A 17,415-nucleotide genomic window follows, 5' to 3' on the forward strand; every position below is an offset into this window, starting at 1 on the left:
GCAGTTAATTTCCCTTCATCAAACAGACAATATCCCTCCATGTGGCATATGGCTCTGTTGCATCAAATAAATATAAATAAAGAATAAAGCTCTAAAGATTACCGTCTAATAATAGGTTGCAAAAGCAGCAAGAAAACGACTCATTGCATGCAAATCATGACCCTGATCAGACGAATAAATCTGTGCAGCGAAGTCACCTTGACCGATTGAATTTAGGTAAACGTCACGGATGAATGAGAAAACACATTATACCGGGACCAAAAATCCTCACAGGGACCTCGGCAAAAAGGGGCAATATTCAATCTTGGTTGCAATATTTTTTGCTGGCGGTGCACAGTGATTCCCACTGGTGTTTTTCATGTTTACTGGAAGTATTGACTGGTTTTATTGGGACCCTATGTTATTTCTTGTATGGCGGGTCTATTAAAACACTCTTGTGTTGTATATTTGTAGCTTAAGTGCAGCTCCTTTCCGGCCCAATGGGGAATTAGTAAAGTTGCCAATTTGTGGTGTAATCACTATATTGTTGGTCTCTTAAACACCATGTTCTGCGGTTTGCTTTTAGGACAACATTAAGGAAGAGGTGGCCTCTTGATGTATCAAACTGCGGCTGGATCTAGTAGACCTTTTTAAAAAAGTGCACATGGAGAGGGAGACGAAGCAGACAGTGTAAACCACCGATGTAATCTTACCTCCATTCCTCCTGGGGGTGCTGTTTCTCATATTTCTCTCGGACATGACACACACCCAAATCAGGGTGTAACCAATGGAGTGCATCAGAGTGCAGATGGGTCAGACGGAGGCCCAGAGAGGACACACAGCGCAATTTGTGGATCTCTGCTATCTTCTGGATGACACCCTGTTATCATGAGCAGAGCAAAAAAGTGATAATCAGGGAAATGCCGACGATGGAGAGCTAGAAAGGTAAGAAACGTTTGTCTCACCCTGACATCTGTAGCATCTCCATGCCTGATATTACTAGCCCATGTGCATGGTTCGCTGTTGGTCTCAAAGTAATGGAAGATCTTTAGGACCCGGTCCATGGAACCAGAGGGTCTCTCAAGGCCAGCAGCAGAGCCACTGGTACCAACAGCGGTACCCACAGGAATCCCAGCACGGGATTTAACCCCACAACCTCCAGCTGTGGAGTGATTGAGGTTGGGCTCCAAGAAGGAAGACGACGCCATGCCTGATTCAGATCCTTCTGCGCGGGCTAACTGGCCGCCATATTCTGGAAAAGAGAGAAGGCAAAACAAGATTGTATTTCTCAATATTTTTTATTTTCATTAGAAATACGTTAAGTGAAATGAAAGGGTTACAGGTTAAAACAAAGTGATTAGAGTACGTAGACCGACTCTTTGAAGCGCACCAATACAAGAGAAGTTGAGAAGAGAAGAATCCCATCGAAACAACCTCTCAGGCACCACCAGCCTGCAATTCATACTACACACAACAGGCTTTATTAACAATAATAATAATAATAATAATAATAATAATAAAGACGGACCATCCGCTCTCGTTCAAGAACAAATCCAGCTGGGATGATGAAACTGGAAAAAAGTTTTTTTTTAAATAACTGTAGAAAAGAGCTCCTGGACAGTTCAGTAAATTATTCAGTCCGTACCAAGTCAATACGAATACAAATCACTGACACAATGTCTTTTTCAGAAGGACCTAATGGCCTCAACGTTCAATATAAATCGGGTAATATAGATAAATTCCCAAAGGAAAACACTGTAGTCAAACTGGACAGCCTACTGCTAAATCAAGCACACAGGGAATTGCTTTAAGCACTGAGCTTAAACAGTAACACCAGCGACTCGACTGGACCTTCAGTCCTACCTGCAGCGTCGAGGGGAAGTGGCCAACATGTCCAAGCCATAGCAGAATCCCTGTGAGGCAGATTTCTACTGTGCTCGACCAGTTGCATGGCTGCTAGGTCTGCAGCGTCCGACCTGGTGGTTTCTAAATTCTGTCTTGACACGCCAAGATCTGCTCTGGGAGGATTAGTAAATCGTTCTGGACGTACTCCTTCAACGGCGCTGGCTGCCGTCGGCCCGGCAGCTTGAGCGGTAGTGGCTGTAGCTTAACAGCAGGAGGAATTCTAACCAACAGATTCTCCACGACGAGCTGATAAACCCACATAATCACAGGATGACAACAGTGGCTGGTTTCAGCTGGCAGGGAACCCTGTCGGTTAGTGTTTCACGCTGACAAAAGAGAAGTACACCTCCGGATGTCATGGCACACTTCCGGTATTGGGAATGTTACCTGCAACTAAATATTTTTCCAAAAGATCGGTCGAACAGTCGTGATCTGCGTCATTCTCTAGCACGTGATTCAGGGTTAAAGACCGACTTATTTAATCCACGGAATGTGGAGACAATAAATCCAACTGATAAACTGTGTTTTCTGTTACTGTCAATTCTTGTTGTTTCACTGCCGTTCCTAAGCAAGCATAATAATCCCCACTCGTAACTTCACAGCGCAACATTCTGCATGTTAAGTTCAGATGACTTCATGCCTGTGAAAATAGGGAGAGAGTAACAGAGACTGTGTGCAGACCGATGTGGGGAAAGTTGGTCCAGCACTTTGACAACTTGACCTACAGTTGCCTTTTCAAAGACACGTGCAGAAATGCACGTGTTACTGCGTCAGAAGTGTAAACGAGGACATTATGCCTCTAATAATTTGACTCAGCACTCTCTTGTAAGAAGTTGCTCCATCAAATGTGTACGTGGGTGTGTATTTGTCCAACACACTTTATGACATCCTGTCTAAGTGGAATTGGCATTGCACTCGGTTTCCTTTTAGGAGCCTTTAGTTTGAGATTGTTAAGACATAAAAAACGTTTCCTCATTTTATTGAACTTTTTGGTTCCGATCAACCTCATGTTGTTGTTTAACTGTCCTTTGTCTCAGTCATCTGTCTTCTATTAATAGCAACACACATGGCCTCATATTCGACCTCATGGCTTTAATACATCAGATTAGTGAAGATCAGATTACAAATGTGCCTTTTACACCATTACCATGATCATCCAATTAAAATAATATCACTGTGGTTATGATACTACTGGATTATTAGGTGGTTTATTAAAACTCTAGAGTGCAGTGCTGCTATTATTCAAATATAACCATTTGAATGCAACAATAGTAACTGACTTGTTAATAACTAGAGACCCAGCATACCTATATTAAAAGATAGGGGAAGAGCAGCAGAAACAATTTAAAGTCCTTTGTGGTTTGGTGGCTGCAGAAATTCTAACCTTCTGAAGCATACAGAGACAGCACTATTGTTGGATATATATATATATATATATATATATATATATGCTGAAGAGCTACAATAAAACACACACACACGCACAACAAAACACTTTCTGTAGACTAGTAAAACAAATTTCTTTACATAGTTGAGTTCATTATTTCAAACTAGATTTTCCAAAAAGAAACCATGTTCTGTTGTTTTACATCATTGGGTTTTTGCTTCAGTGGCATGTCACTTCAGTTTATTTTGTGACAGCAGACGCCGGGTCACATGTGTTTTGGGTTTCACGTTGTAACTGAAAACGTGTCCAAGTGAACTACAAATGATGTCAACACAAAAACATCTACTCTGTTATCCACCAGTGGAGGAATAGAGTCACAAACCACATCCAGCCATCTGCTGCCGCTTGCTGTCAGTAATCAGATTAGATATTAAGCACTACAGTGTTGTAACACCCCACTGCATACAGGGAGACAAAACACAATAGTGACACAAAATCACACACACACACACACACACAACCTTAACCTAATTACCACATACAGCTTTATGAAATCCGATTAGAAATGCAGGCAACCTACATAGCAGCTTTGGGTGTATACATACAATTACTCCATGCAACTGTTTAAGCAAATATTACCTGAAAATGTCGTGTTTTTTCCTGCAGCATTTTTCCCCAAAAGGTTTCTTTTAAAACCAGTATTCGACTGAATTATTATTTAATCAGCATGCGACACACTGGATTTTTAGGTTGGCCGCTACATGCAGCACAGAACCAACAAAGTCATGTCTCACTGCACCAATTCCTCCCCAACATAACTATACTAAATCCCCACACCCATGCCCTCTCACATTCAAATAGGAATTAAATCAACTAGGCCACGCAGGCAGCCAGGAGGGGTGCATGCTGCTGCCAGGCCCGTCACCCCCTCGCTCAGTGGGACTCCAGTGACTGACAGCCAGCTTGTAGAAGCACAGAAGGTTGAGCTGTCCCGTAGCAGCAGCTGAAGGACGGTTCATCTCCCCGTCTAGCTGGTATCTGGGTTACTGGTGTCTGTCGGGGGAGCCCGTCCCTCCCGCTTCATTTCTTTCAGCGCCTTCATCTTTTCCTTTATTTTGCTTCACAGATCCTTCTTTCTTCCATCCTTTGCCCCCTTCATCTGCAACTCTTTTATTCATCCCTCCTCTTAATCTCCTCCAGTCACTCATCTCACATGCTCACAGGCCTTTTAGTTCCTACCTTCACATCTCCATTTGATCCTCTGTCCTATTGAACCAACACTCCTTCCTTCCTTCCTCCCTCCCTCTCATCTTTCTCTCATCCTCCAACGAAATCCTCTGCACTTTGCCGTGGATGCCCAGCATCGACAAGAGGGGGTAAAGACGAAAACGTCTAAATGGTTGTATATCTATATGCATGTGTGTGTTTTCTGAGCTGTTCAAGGGACATCAGAGCTACCAGGGAAACTCTTAACCAGCACATCCCCAAACACTCATATTCACCAACCTAATTACAGCTCATTACAACTGTAACCTGTGAAAATGAACCGATAACAAAACCATGGTTCACTTGGTTTTTCAGACAGGGGGAAGTAAAAAGAGATTCAGTTCCATTCCTCTACAAATTAAGCTTCTCAGGCAACCCTGTAGCTCATTCATTGGACTGTTTTAGTTGTACTGTATCTTAACATCACCTGTACTGGTTTAAATTAAAACAGGGTTATTCTTGTGACTGACAGCAGGTCATACCGCACTTCACTGTTTTTAATCCAGTAGTCGAGTAGTAACAAGAAGCTCATGAAGTTAAATCTGTTTAAGACCCCCACAGGACCTTATCTGTCATGAATGAACGATCTACAATCCCTCCCAGGGAGATGAAATACACAAATGAGTTTCACTCAGACTTAATGAAGCAGAAAACACAGCTCAATTAAGTGAAAACCAAATTGATGAAAAACTGTTGACTGTTGAACAGAATGATATGATGCTTCAAAAGCAGAGATATGGTTAACTTCTAATTCTAATTCATTGTAAATAATTATACAAAGCGTAGAAAGGGGCCTTGTTCAAAAGGAACATGCTTTATTATACTACATTGGATAAACAAAGCTATGGATCCAATACTATGTAGGTATGAATCATGAGAAACAAAAGCACCGGGTGCATCGGCCCGTACACAATATGGTGTGCCAATCAATACATTTAGTAGTACCTACTTGGTAGGGGGTGCTGTGCGTAGATGCAGGCCCCCTTGCTCCAGCAGAGAGGGATGCAGCCGCTGATCTCCATGTGTTTTGTTGGGGGGGCCGTACAAGATCTGGCCACAGGGCCCAGACAAACCTGCTGGGCCCCGAAAACAGCATAGAGCTATAGGTCTGGGACCAGATGCTGACTGGCTTTCAACAGCTATGAAAGAAGACCTCTTGGTTAATCAATTTGAAAAGGCAGAGGACACTTTTAAGAGCGGTATCCAAAAGTGTCCACAAGAATGTTTGAAATCGGTGGCTGGGTTGTCATTGGTTGTAAGGGTGACAATAGCCTTTTATCGACCTTTAGTCAGCTCACGTGATAACAACTCAATAGAAGGAAAAAAGATCTGACAAAGACAGCGTCCTCGGGTTGTATGAAAAGCGCAAAACAGAGGATGTCAAATATCCCGTGTAGTGTAAAATCAGATGACACAGCAAGTATTCCCACAGCAGGTGAAGAATAGAGCAGTCCGTTGCTCTACAGAGATGAAGATCGGACTCAGCTCCCAATATGGAAGTCTGACCATCTTCCGCAACGAAAAGAAACAAACGCTAACAACGGAGAGAAGATCACAACTGTAAAGTTCAGTATCTGGTGCAGTAGTCCAGGCTTCCGATCCCAAGACTGCCAGTCACAGCTTTACTAGAGGAAGTGGCTCGGGGTCCAGGTCTTATAAATCAATCTGTCCAATTCATGCCATGACCTTTAACCCCCAAAGAGACTGTGAGCAATGTGCAATGAGATATGCAATGATCCCTGTAAGGCCTTGTTTCTTGCTCTCATTTACTTCAGGGAGCTACAGTCCTTGTGGGTGGAGAGGATTCAGTATGTTGCTTGAGGACACTTGAACAGGGTGGAAGCTTTCAAAAACAGGCATTACATCCATTATTTTTCTTAACATTTAGGCCATCCCGCGGCCCAATAAATCCCCACAAAACATCAAATTCTGCGCTTCGGTTTGGAGCTGCTGATCCAATTAATCAAACCTTGATGTGAAACTCAAAGGGCAGCTTCCTGCAGCCATAGTTCATAGTTCTTTAGTCCAATCCTACTCCAGGTCACGATAGAACAAACACCGGATTATATCAAAGTAAACTTTTTTTTAAAGAAAGGATGTAGTTTGGTTCTGAAAATCGAAAATATTGTCTAAAAGAAAAGGTAAGACTAATGAGAGCAAGACGAAAAGAGAAACTGCAGAGAAAGATGAAAATGTAGGGCAAAGAAGGGCGTAGAGAAATGGAGCATAGTGAGGAAGAGGAAGGTACAGTGACCGACACCGGAGGGAAAACAAGAGGAAGAAGGTAGAAAAAAAAATATGAAGAGGATGGAACCAAAAGACACGTTGTAGCATAACAGAATGATCAAAGAAAGAGCGTATGCATCAGAAGAAGAAACAAAAGAGAGTGGGATGAAAAGAGAAAGTGCGGAAACCTCAGGGAGATGCTGAGCCTCGCATCCCCCAAAGCACTCGCCACAATGCTCCGAGCCCGCAGGAGTTAACCGGATCAAATCAGGTGTCTGATGTCAGCGAGAGACATAAAGGGACAGCGACCTGAAAGGTGGAGCAAAAAAAAAAAGTCCGGAACAAAAAAGCCCGGCTGCAAAGCCAGGCAGGATGGGGCGGAGGGCACATGAAGTTGGTCGGAGAAAAATAAAATGAACGCGGTAAATCCGTTTGGAAGCCAGTGAGCTGTGGGTCGCTCAGTCTGGCTTCTGAAGCTTCCTTCTGGAGCAGCGGAAGGGCAACTAGATCACAACATCCTCCCAGTTTCTCTCTCTCTCTCTCTCTCACTGTGCTACACACACGCACACACACACTGCGGCAGTCACACACACTGTACATCCAGCGCAATCCGTGAGCAGCACCCAGGATTTTGTGTGTGTTCGTGTGTGTGTGCGTGCGTGTGTGTGGGGGCAAAGAAAGGAAGAAAGATACAGGAGGAAGGAAATACTGTAATTGAGACTTGACGCAGAGGAAAGACTGCATGATTTGACAGTATTCATAACTATGCGAATAGAACCAAAAAGCTTAATCAGCAACAGAAGTAACAAACAGGCACATGTGAATATGAACACAAACAGCCGGCTTTACCAGGATTAAAGTTTAGCCACTGAACATACATTCCACATACTTTCCATTAGACCCCTTACAACACTCGTTTCCCTGTCTGTTTTGTTTTCATTATCCGTACTTCTGTCTGTCTCTACCGGCCTGAGCAGATCTCTACTGCTCCGTGTCCTCAGTCTATGTTGTCTCCCCTCCTCTTCAAACACATTTGCATCTGCTCCTGCAGCGTGCCGGCTCCTCCAATGACGGTAAACTGAACTGACGTGCTCTGACAAACCAGAGCACAAGATGAACGTCAACAGCTTCAAGCCGAACATCCCGATGCAAAACGCTGACCACTATCCGATTGTAAGCCTTTTATGACAGAAACGGATGTATAATCTCGTAAATCCTCCAAATAAAGACAAAATAAGATATTTGTCAATGCCCTTTAGAGACACACATTTGTCAGAGCCTTCCAGAAATTCACAGTTTCAAAGACAATGCGTATCATGATCAGAGCAGTGTGGTTAAAGTGCGTTAAGGATCATGCTTGAAGTAATGAGAAGACTCAAATCTTTCCAAAAACAATGTGATGGAGGCTGCATTTGATGCTTAGTATAACAAATGATGCTGTGATCCTTATCAGCAATACTGAATATTCTCAGGGTATCAGGGTGGGGTTGCAAAGTGGCAGAACGTTTCTGGAAATTTTGGCTCGGGAATTCTGGGAATTTTTACAAAAGCATATAACGGGGAACTTAAATGTAGTTGAGAACAAGACTATGCGCTCCTAGCTCAGCCGGACCCTGAATGCAGCTGGTTGGGAACATTGTCTGAAAAATCGAAGCGGGAAAACGCCGAAAGATTTAATATTTAATACAAAAAATGGCCGCCAAGCAGATGATTTCATGGTATCTTATAAAAGCGGATACAGGATACAGGAAAGCATAAAGCTAAACGAAAGACAGCAAGAGTGAGTGTGTTGTTAGTTACAGTTATTTTACCGCCACCTTGCTGTCCTGTATTTTTTTCTCCACAAAATGTCAAAAAAGTCCAAAATGTCTATTTTAAAAGTTGTATTAGACATGTTTGCATGCATATCTGCTTATGACAAGGTAATTACAGCTAAATTACCCCCAAATTTCCAAGTTTATTCCTGTTAATTCCTGTTAGTACTTGTATATTTCCATTAATTCCTGTTGAAAGTTTCCAACTTTGAATATTCCCGGACTCTACAGATGCTCGGTATAACCAGTGTGTAACCTTTTTGCCGTGCTACTTTTAAAATTATGAGTTTCAGTTAACCTCAAACTTAACCTCGACTTTGGCAGCACGTCTCCCACAGGGGTTTTTCCAAAGCCAAGGTCAAGAAATGTAAATTATGCTTCTATCCTTTTCAGGATTCGGAAGTTCTCAGCTCCAAGAATACATCATCCTCCTTTAAAGGATAGGATCAACTGTTACCTAGCAACAGCCATGGAGACTGGTGCTAGGGGCCATACAATATATTATCTATATGAAATGATTTAGCTCTTTAAAAAAAAAAGTAAGTTTGATGCAAAAATTCATACACACACACACACACTGACTTACAATTCCACAAGAGTAAAATAGTAAATATAATATTTTTACCATTAGTTGAAAGGAAGTTTAACAAAAAATCTGCATTTGACAAAAATAAAATAGATACTCACCACCGTAGTATGTTATCCTGGAAATATCTAGAGGGCGGGGGGAAAGGAGAAAAGAAAAATGTGAATCATTCACAAGTACTTTCATAGAACAGATTATGTCATAGCATCAATGAGAGCCACTGCATCATGATTGGAAGCTTAACTGTACTGTAGGATTTAATGTAAGATAAAAAATCTGGCGTTTGTTCCTGACCGTAATTATCCATTCAACTGATACACTTGTTTCTGGAATCAATCACTTGACAGGCACGGATTTGCCTTGCGTGGATGCAGACATAAACGTTAATTGCTAATCACACTAAGCACCTCCACTGGTTTACATGTCAGCATTGACCGACCAGCGACCTCATAGCCGCTGTCATGAATCAGGAGGATTTAATACAATCTACAATCCAGACAGGAGCAAGGAGAGAATCCTGACTCAACAGAAAACCTGCTCAGTCATAAGCACACCCACTGGCCTCCTTCTAACCACCCTCATGTCACCTTCTACTCACCAGTCCCCCATCCCATCTTTTCACTCACTCCTTACCATGTCACGTACAAATAACAACAGAATTAGCAATATGATGAAAAGTCCAACACATTGGAGCAACATTGATCTGTTACTAAGCAACAGGCAGAGTGCTGTGGTGCTAATTTGCCATATAAAATATATATATATATATATATAGTAAGATAAAATCCATTCCGTATAAATGTCCTCCCTGCCTGAAATAAATTGTGTACCTTTTTACATGTACAGGAAATAAAATCACAGCTGGAAAAACTACAACCACAAACTACATTTAGGAGATGGATTTGCATTTTTAACTATCTGAAAAAAACAGTTTACTACAGTATTCTATGATAATTAGTATATTGTAGATACTATACAATTTGCATGGAATAGGAAATTGTGAATATCTTTGTTTTTATAGGGGTGAACTCCTATGCTGCTGTTACGCTTACCACCGAGTGCAAAACCGCGATCAGTCCCTTTGCCTCCCTCAGAGGTCATCTTTACCACAAGCACAACATTTACAGAGCAACAGAATTCAGATGGCGGCATTACCGCAGTTTCACAAGCGGTAATGTACAATGGTACAAAGGGCATTGTTACAGTGCAGTGGCCGTCTGGACTGACTGTTGTAGAAGCCAGGCTGTGCAAGATGTGGGACTCTGGGAAGATGAACCGCTCCCTTTGTAGATTCTAAGTTAAGGAAAAAACAGAAATTCTCAAGGTTCCGATTTTTACACACAAAATGAAAACACGTCAGCTTGATTATATAATTCAATTTCTGCCAATAGATTCAATAGATCCCACAAAGTGCTACACACTGGAACATTGTGATTTAATACCGTCCATAAATAGCATATTCTGAAATCAAGGAAATGTTGTATCAACACTGATATTTTTCCCGATATTAAACCGTTCAAATTCAAAATGATCTGAGAATAAGAATGGAGCAAAGCTTTAGGAAACGATTTAAGATCATTTTAAAATAATAAATTATGAAACATTTCCTTTTTAGATTTGTATATTGTTTGATTCACTGCTAATCAGGGTGCATTCTGACACTTAACATAATCCAATTTGTTCCTCACAGAGTTGTGTTGTCTACAGCTCTGTTAAGCTTGTAGCCAAAATGTGAGTATGATGCAATTAATCACGCAAATTAAATTCAATGGAGAGAGAGAAAGAGATGACTAAATAACCCAGCTTTAAACCCCACTTGAATCTTTTACATTGGCAAATAATGACCAAAACTAGAACCTGGTGTCAAAAGCGTCCGTCACTAGAACGGCTTAAAACATGTTCCGCTTGCATAAACACTCCACAGAGCTTCTCCCTCCTACTCTTTCACATTGCCTCCCTCGCACTCGCAGCCTTTTTCTTTCCCTCTCCAACTCGGAGTAGAAAACTATTGCCTCCGGCTGTAAAATACCGAGGCTACGCTACAGTTGACACCCACGATAACAGCATTGCACAACTCCGCTTTCCTCGAACAAACAACGACCGCCTTTTGCAGCCCGTCTGTGCTCATCAGTGCACAACACAATAGTGGTGCAGCATCAGAGTAACCACGATACCAGCTGCGGCTTTAATGAGCTAGCTGTCATTGATAAAAACATTGTTTTATTAATGGGACGAAGGAACCAAAATAAAGAAGGGTCCGATTTACACCAGGCCCTTTTCAACATCTGCATTTTAGTGTTTTTGAAACGAGCGGACGTCACATATAGTTTGAGGAGTTCGGCAATACAAATCCTCCACAAAGCTTGTAAGATCCCTCACATCTGTTCATCAACAGTCTATTATCAACAACTGTCTAAAATGATATTCTTCCAAACAACAAGAAACAGAACACCACGTTCTTCTTTTAGATAAAGCGTTTGATTTTTATGCAACATAAAACCAACTAAATGTTACAAAAGTTAGAACTCAGACTGAGGTCCAATTCAGAAACTGATTTCCGAAACCATCACATCAAGCACACATTTTGACAGATGGATTATTAATTTGCTGTTTATCTAAATTGCTACCTGAATGTTTTCTATTGTTGAGTACAAATGAAAAAAGATACATCAACTATTCTCAAAAGATATAGAACACCTTGGAACAAGAGCTTTATATATTTGACTATTTTAAGTCATTTATTTGAATTGCTATTTCAAATCAATGGTGATGCTTTTCTGTTAGTAAAGTGCATCATATGAATGTGGTTTGTGAGTGATGCTGTTTGAGGAGTCAATATCTTAGCTGCGTTCTCATATCCCGCTTTATGCCTCCCTATTTTCACATATTTCCACCATTTGCAGTTTTTTCTTTACACAAATCCGCCTTCTGACACGCGGCGATAAGGCTCTTCATATGTGTGAAGTTCAGACATTTTGGTGAATCTCCTGACTAAATATATAGGCTTCCTGATATTTGGGATTACCTCCATCAATTTTGGTAACCAGTGGTGATTTTCTTTAAGAATTTAAAAAGACATCCCAATTGTTGCAGTGCGTTTTTAAACAATGTAACGTATTGTTAAAGTCTGTCCGACACAAATTCTGTGGTGTGTAAAGAGAAAAGAATCAAACAACTGCAAACTTTTCCAGGCAGTTGTCTAGTCATTGATTATTATGTCTGCTTTCACTTTCAAAATACTTAAGATTCACTCATTTTCACACCAACAAACTTAAACAAAAGAAATACAAATAATGTATATTAATGTGTATAATATAGAAGTCAATCAAGCGCTGGCTGTGTTTCCGTACTGTAAAAAGATATTATTATAATCAATAGCTATAATATTATATATTAGTTAGCAATTATTGCTTATCAGTGTGCATTGTATAATAGTATTCTATTCCTAACTTGACTCCATCGGTAAGTCAGATTCCTGGAATGGTCAGTGTGACTACGCATTACCACGCAGACCAATGTGTTGAATATCAGCCTGACATTCACTCCCGTGATACATATGGATTTTAGATGCAAGTGTTTCTTGCATCTAAGATTTTTTCCATATTGCCCACCCTAAAGACAACGTCTAATATAGGGGGGGACCCACTCAATCACTCAAACCTCAACTGGCCATTTGGGATAAGTCAAACGACACAGCGAGGTAGAGACGCCGTGTACGGGAAAACACCTTTCCAGTCAGACTTCCACTGGTCTTAACAGGCAGCCCAGAGATGAGCTGTCCTGAAAAAATGACAACTACAGCAAGAATAGACTAAAGAGGTACACATGCGTCTGAGATCCAGCTTCGCACTGAATATTACACAACCAATCAGGTATCTTAGCTATAGCGGTTTATGGGATAACAGAAAACATGGCCCGGGGGACAGGACGGGTAGAAGTGTCCTGGAATTCAATACAGCACAATAAAGTAACCACAAATGAGGCAGTACACAAGACGACACAAGTTCACGGAGATCATGAGGCACAGTTTTGCACCCTTTAAATTAAAAGACTGCGTGTGTTGTTTGTATACACTAACAATTACAGACACAAAACACAATGTTTGAGGACCATCTGCATTCAACGTTAGATGTGGGTTTGTAAATAAGGTGACTTTAGCAAGAGCTATTTGCTTATACTTCCCCCAGAAGTATTGATTGTCAGATATTTCATTGTTTTGTTTTATTTATTTATCCACTTCGAACTCCACTAATAACGGCGGCCATCTGCATGCCTTTTGTATCATTTATACACACACTCGGAAATATGATCTCTAACTGTTTATGGTACAGGTCTCACCAGACGTTGTTGCCCAAAAGTGTCGAGAAGGTCGGTTTTAAAGTGGTTTCTCTGTGCGCTCAACTATAGGAGAATTGGAAGTGAAGATCTTAAAATGTAAAACTTTTCTTGTGAATGTAGGTTCAGATTCATAGAATGATTTTAACGAATCGTGAGGGCACGAAGACGATACCAAGATAAAGACATACCAGAAGCTGATATGGGTGATACATTCAAAGACCACCTTACCAGTTAAAATGACTCCTACGAATAAGCAAGTTGTTCAGTTATAGCGCTCAGTCAGTATTTAATTCTCAAAAGGTGGCAGTCGCTTCCCAGTAAGAATATCAAGGATTGAAGCAAAGGTAATAAGTATAGTGGCGGCTGTAGCTGTTGAGCTCCATCTTTAGGTTTGTGGTAAGCAGTTCAGCAGTTCTATAATAAAAAAACAACGAATGGCAGGTAAACAAGTACAAAAATATGACTAGTCCATACGGACCGCACACTTTAAGTTTCACAGCACAAGTGAGCAAAATACCAAAACACACACAGGCGGACCGACGCAAACGAATGGTGCCATTTCTGAAAATGTCACATCTGGCGCATTAGATACAAACAAGCAGGTTTGTCTAAAGGGAACAGAGCGGGCTGTATCAGAGCCGTCGGCGGCTTTGTTTGCGCTCCACGCTCTACCTGTTTGGGAGGCTTCCACATGCAACTGCTTGCAGCGCGGGGAGCAGCGCAAATTCCTTTCCAGCCCTTCAGCCCGCCAGACCCTGTAGCACAGAGCACCTATACACCAGTCCGATCACGACCCAACGCGTTCCCAGAGCCCCCCCCTCTCCCAGTACCACCACACGCGTCCATACCTCCATTGGTGCAGCTCAGGTAATCCCAGAAATGCATGTCGGCCGTCACTACACATGGGAACCGAAAGCCTCTGCCAAATCCCGGACGCCTGTTAATGTTCCTGCTCAGTCTCTCCACTTCCTAGTTGTACTGTATGTTGGCACTTATAGGAGGGAAAACACCCGCCCACTGATTTGTTTCAGACCGATGCACCTGGGGGCCGAGTTTCAATTCAAAAGCTGCTGCCTCCAGTAATCTCATCTCCTTGTCTGACGGACAAAAACCAACAGATAACAGTAAAGATTGATCCAACATCATCAATGTTTCTTTCCACATCCCTTGCTTTTTCAGATTAGTTGATGCAAAGGGGAGAGCAGGCGAGGAGAAACAGACCGAAGCCCTTCTTCATCTTTTGTCTGAGCGACACGGGTGTGAAAATGATCCTTCCTCGTTATGAACAAAATAATTTGCATTTCAAATCACACGGGACAGATGGCAGAGGATCACTTATTCGCACCGGTCGGGTTTCTATATATCTGATCGCAGACCTGTTCACCACACAGGAGGAAAAAAACAAACATGACGATTGCACTGACGATGCAATCAAGCAAACATTAACCCGACTTGAATAATATGTACAGAGTGACTGTGTTCACCCACCGGCAATGGCAGTGACTTGTCCAAACGCCAGCCAGCTAAATGGCTTTAGAATTCACTAAACGCTCTATATCTGTCTATCTTTTTCAGGAAAACCTGCAATCTTTTGGCACACAATCTTTTCAAAATATCAGAAAACTTTGGGGACCCGGCGTGCGCAGGGATGTGAGAGGTCAACGCTCACATAAAGGCAGGAAACAAGGATGGAAAACAGAAATCTGTAGGAGGCATAATACTCCCAAAAACCCTGAAGCAAAAAACGGCTGAATGTTTATAGCAAATAAGCAAATGATGACATTGCACTACAATACTCCATGAATCCCACCAAGCCCGCTGAAGGGATGGTTGTGCCCGGTTCTGGTATCAATGCGTCCACCCGGGCCGCCGCAGCGTATCCAGTGTTGTTGGTTGGAGGAGGCAAAGAAAAGCGACCCAAAACACTCGAGACGCACCGGTTCGGTAAGAACCGGCCGGCTGTGGTCCAACAAAACGCCCGAGTCCCAGACGCACACTTTAATTCATCGGGAAAACAGATGTTGTGTTGCGGCGTTGTTTGGCTCTTTGCGTGACAGAAAGCCTCCTCTCGGCGGGGACCTTTGCACCCACAACCGGGGACACTGAGACGGGTGGATTCGACCCACTGCACCACTGTCGGTCTACGTGGAATACAAATGACCGCGCGGCGTCACCGCGGACACAACAATTCAGTCCACGATACACGGAACCGGCTCCTGTGAAACACCCCGCCGGGTACTGCCTTTGCGTTAACCCCATTGTCTGTGTGTGTGTGTGTGTGTGTGTGTGTCCCCCACCTCCCTTTAATGCTAAGCTAGCTCAGCTAACGGTGGACTATTCCCATTTAATCCGCGCGCACCACCCACCCACCACCGGCGGGATCGATACTCACCCGCTGCAGCCCGGCCGCACCTACTCCCCGCAGCCAGCCGCCTTCTCCGGCCAGTGCAGTCGCGTCTGGTGTGTGAATGAGCCCCGTTGATACCGGCTCCGTGGCTGTGTCTCTCCGTTATGAGTCCCTCTCCCTGTCTCTGTTTTTGTCCTCAACAGCGCCGTTCCCGGTAGCCGGTGTCCACTGACGCTAGTCGTTAGCTGCTAGCTGCTGCTGCTGCTGCCTGGAGCTTCTCCAACATGGCTGCAGCTGGCCGGGCTCACTGATAGCAGGAGAGGGGCCCCTGCGTGTCCACCACCACACAGCACGGTTCCTCAATACATATATTCTGTGAGACCAGACCACAATTCCCCATTTTTGCACTTCAGACGCACAGTGTGATCAGAATCATGACTGTGTTTAGTGTTAAAACAGGGAGTCATTTGTAACTATTGTTTGTGCAACATGAGTAAATAGTGTTGGCGGCTCCTTCACTTTTTGTGAAATCATTGTTATCAATTAATAACAAGTCTGTTCACAACTGAGAAATCCACTGGCCAGCGTGACTATAAAGTTATGGGGAAAAAAGCAGTGCTCACATGATGAGACACCCAACAAGCCAATGCTTATTGCATTACAAAAGTAATAGCTATTAATATAATAAAAACTGCATGCAACTATTATTACCGTTTAACATAATTGATCTTTGCCTCATTGTTGATGAAAAGTCGTGGTAACTGAGTAGCAGTAAGTCATCAAAACTGCCGTGTTGTAGAGAGGGAGCAGTGGAGGACTCTAATGTCTATGAATAAAATAGTCGTTATCTCACCTTGCAGTACATGTTTCTGAGTGAAGCTGAAATGAAATTGCGATCCACTTTGTCAGTCCCACTTTGGGCGAGTAACCACTGTGCTGGTACGTCACCTATCAAATCCACCTCATTGGGCAAGTCGCGAATTAACACCAAAGAGGAAGGCCTTTTGCAGGAGTTGGTGGTTTTGTGGTGCAGCTACACCGGAGCACATGCAATAAGAGGAAAGGGAAGATAATAACCCACAGTCGTGCTACTACTGTTGTCTCATGGTTAAATGAACTCTTTGAGAGATTTCTTTCATACATTATTTATCTTAGTATCATAATGTAAGCCAAACAAAAGAAGCTTGCAAATAATTATGCTCCCCGAACAAACAAGCAAAACGATTGTGACTTTGATGCTGTCTACCATTATGCATTGCTGGTTCTGTATGTGTCCACTGTCTCGCTGTCACAGCCGAAAAAAACAATCCCATCTACTGATGGGCCTACACACAAGCCCACCTACACATGCATGCAGCTGATATCCATAAACAGCATCTGCAGACACATGCTCGGTTCAAAAATGATTTTCATGCAAACAGAAGAGTGATTCAAATTATCGTGGAAGGGAGGGAGACACTTAGGAGGATTAAAACCCAAGACGTCATGGTGACACATTGTCCGCTGGGCCAGCAATATACTCCATACTCGTGGCAGTCACAAAGCTTGGCAGCTGTTTGGGAAAAAC

At 42.6% G+C, this 17,415-nt stretch overlaps 1 protein-coding gene across 20 annotated transcripts in view; it reads right to left on the reverse strand.

The window, feature by feature from the left end:
- LOC120810078 (focal adhesion kinase 1) overlaps positions 1–16,186 on the reverse strand; it is a 47,246-nt gene extending 31,060 nt beyond the window's left edge. For 7 of the 20 annotated variants that reach the window (XM_078095283.1, XM_078095289.1, XM_078095280.1 and 4 more), the window contains exons 1-3: positions 1,843–2,060; positions 945–1,231; positions 693–859 (exon numbers count right to left, since the gene is read on the reverse strand). In XM_078095283.1, the coding sequence (XP_077951409.1) occupies positions 693–859; positions 945–1,231; positions 1,843–1,930 (542 nt within the window). In that variant the 5' untranslated portion in view covers positions 1,931–2,060. Of the gene's footprint in view, positions 1–692; positions 860–944; positions 1,232–1,842; positions 2,073–5,486; positions 5,675–9,264; positions 9,292–14,349; positions 14,498–15,893 lie in introns of those variants that run through there. The other 13 variants (XM_078095290.1, XM_078095296.1, XM_078095291.1 and 10 more) reach the window with 6 other exon arrangements.
- Between the last annotated feature and the right edge of the window lie 1,229 nt (positions 16,187–17,415).

The sequence above is a fragment of the Gasterosteus aculeatus genome, chromosome 20 (genome assembly GCF_964276395.1).
Source record: "Gasterosteus aculeatus chromosome 20, fGasAcu3.hap1.1, whole genome shotgun sequence".
Lineage (NCBI taxonomy): Eukaryota > Metazoa > Chordata > Actinopteri > Perciformes > Gasterosteidae > Gasterosteus > Gasterosteus aculeatus.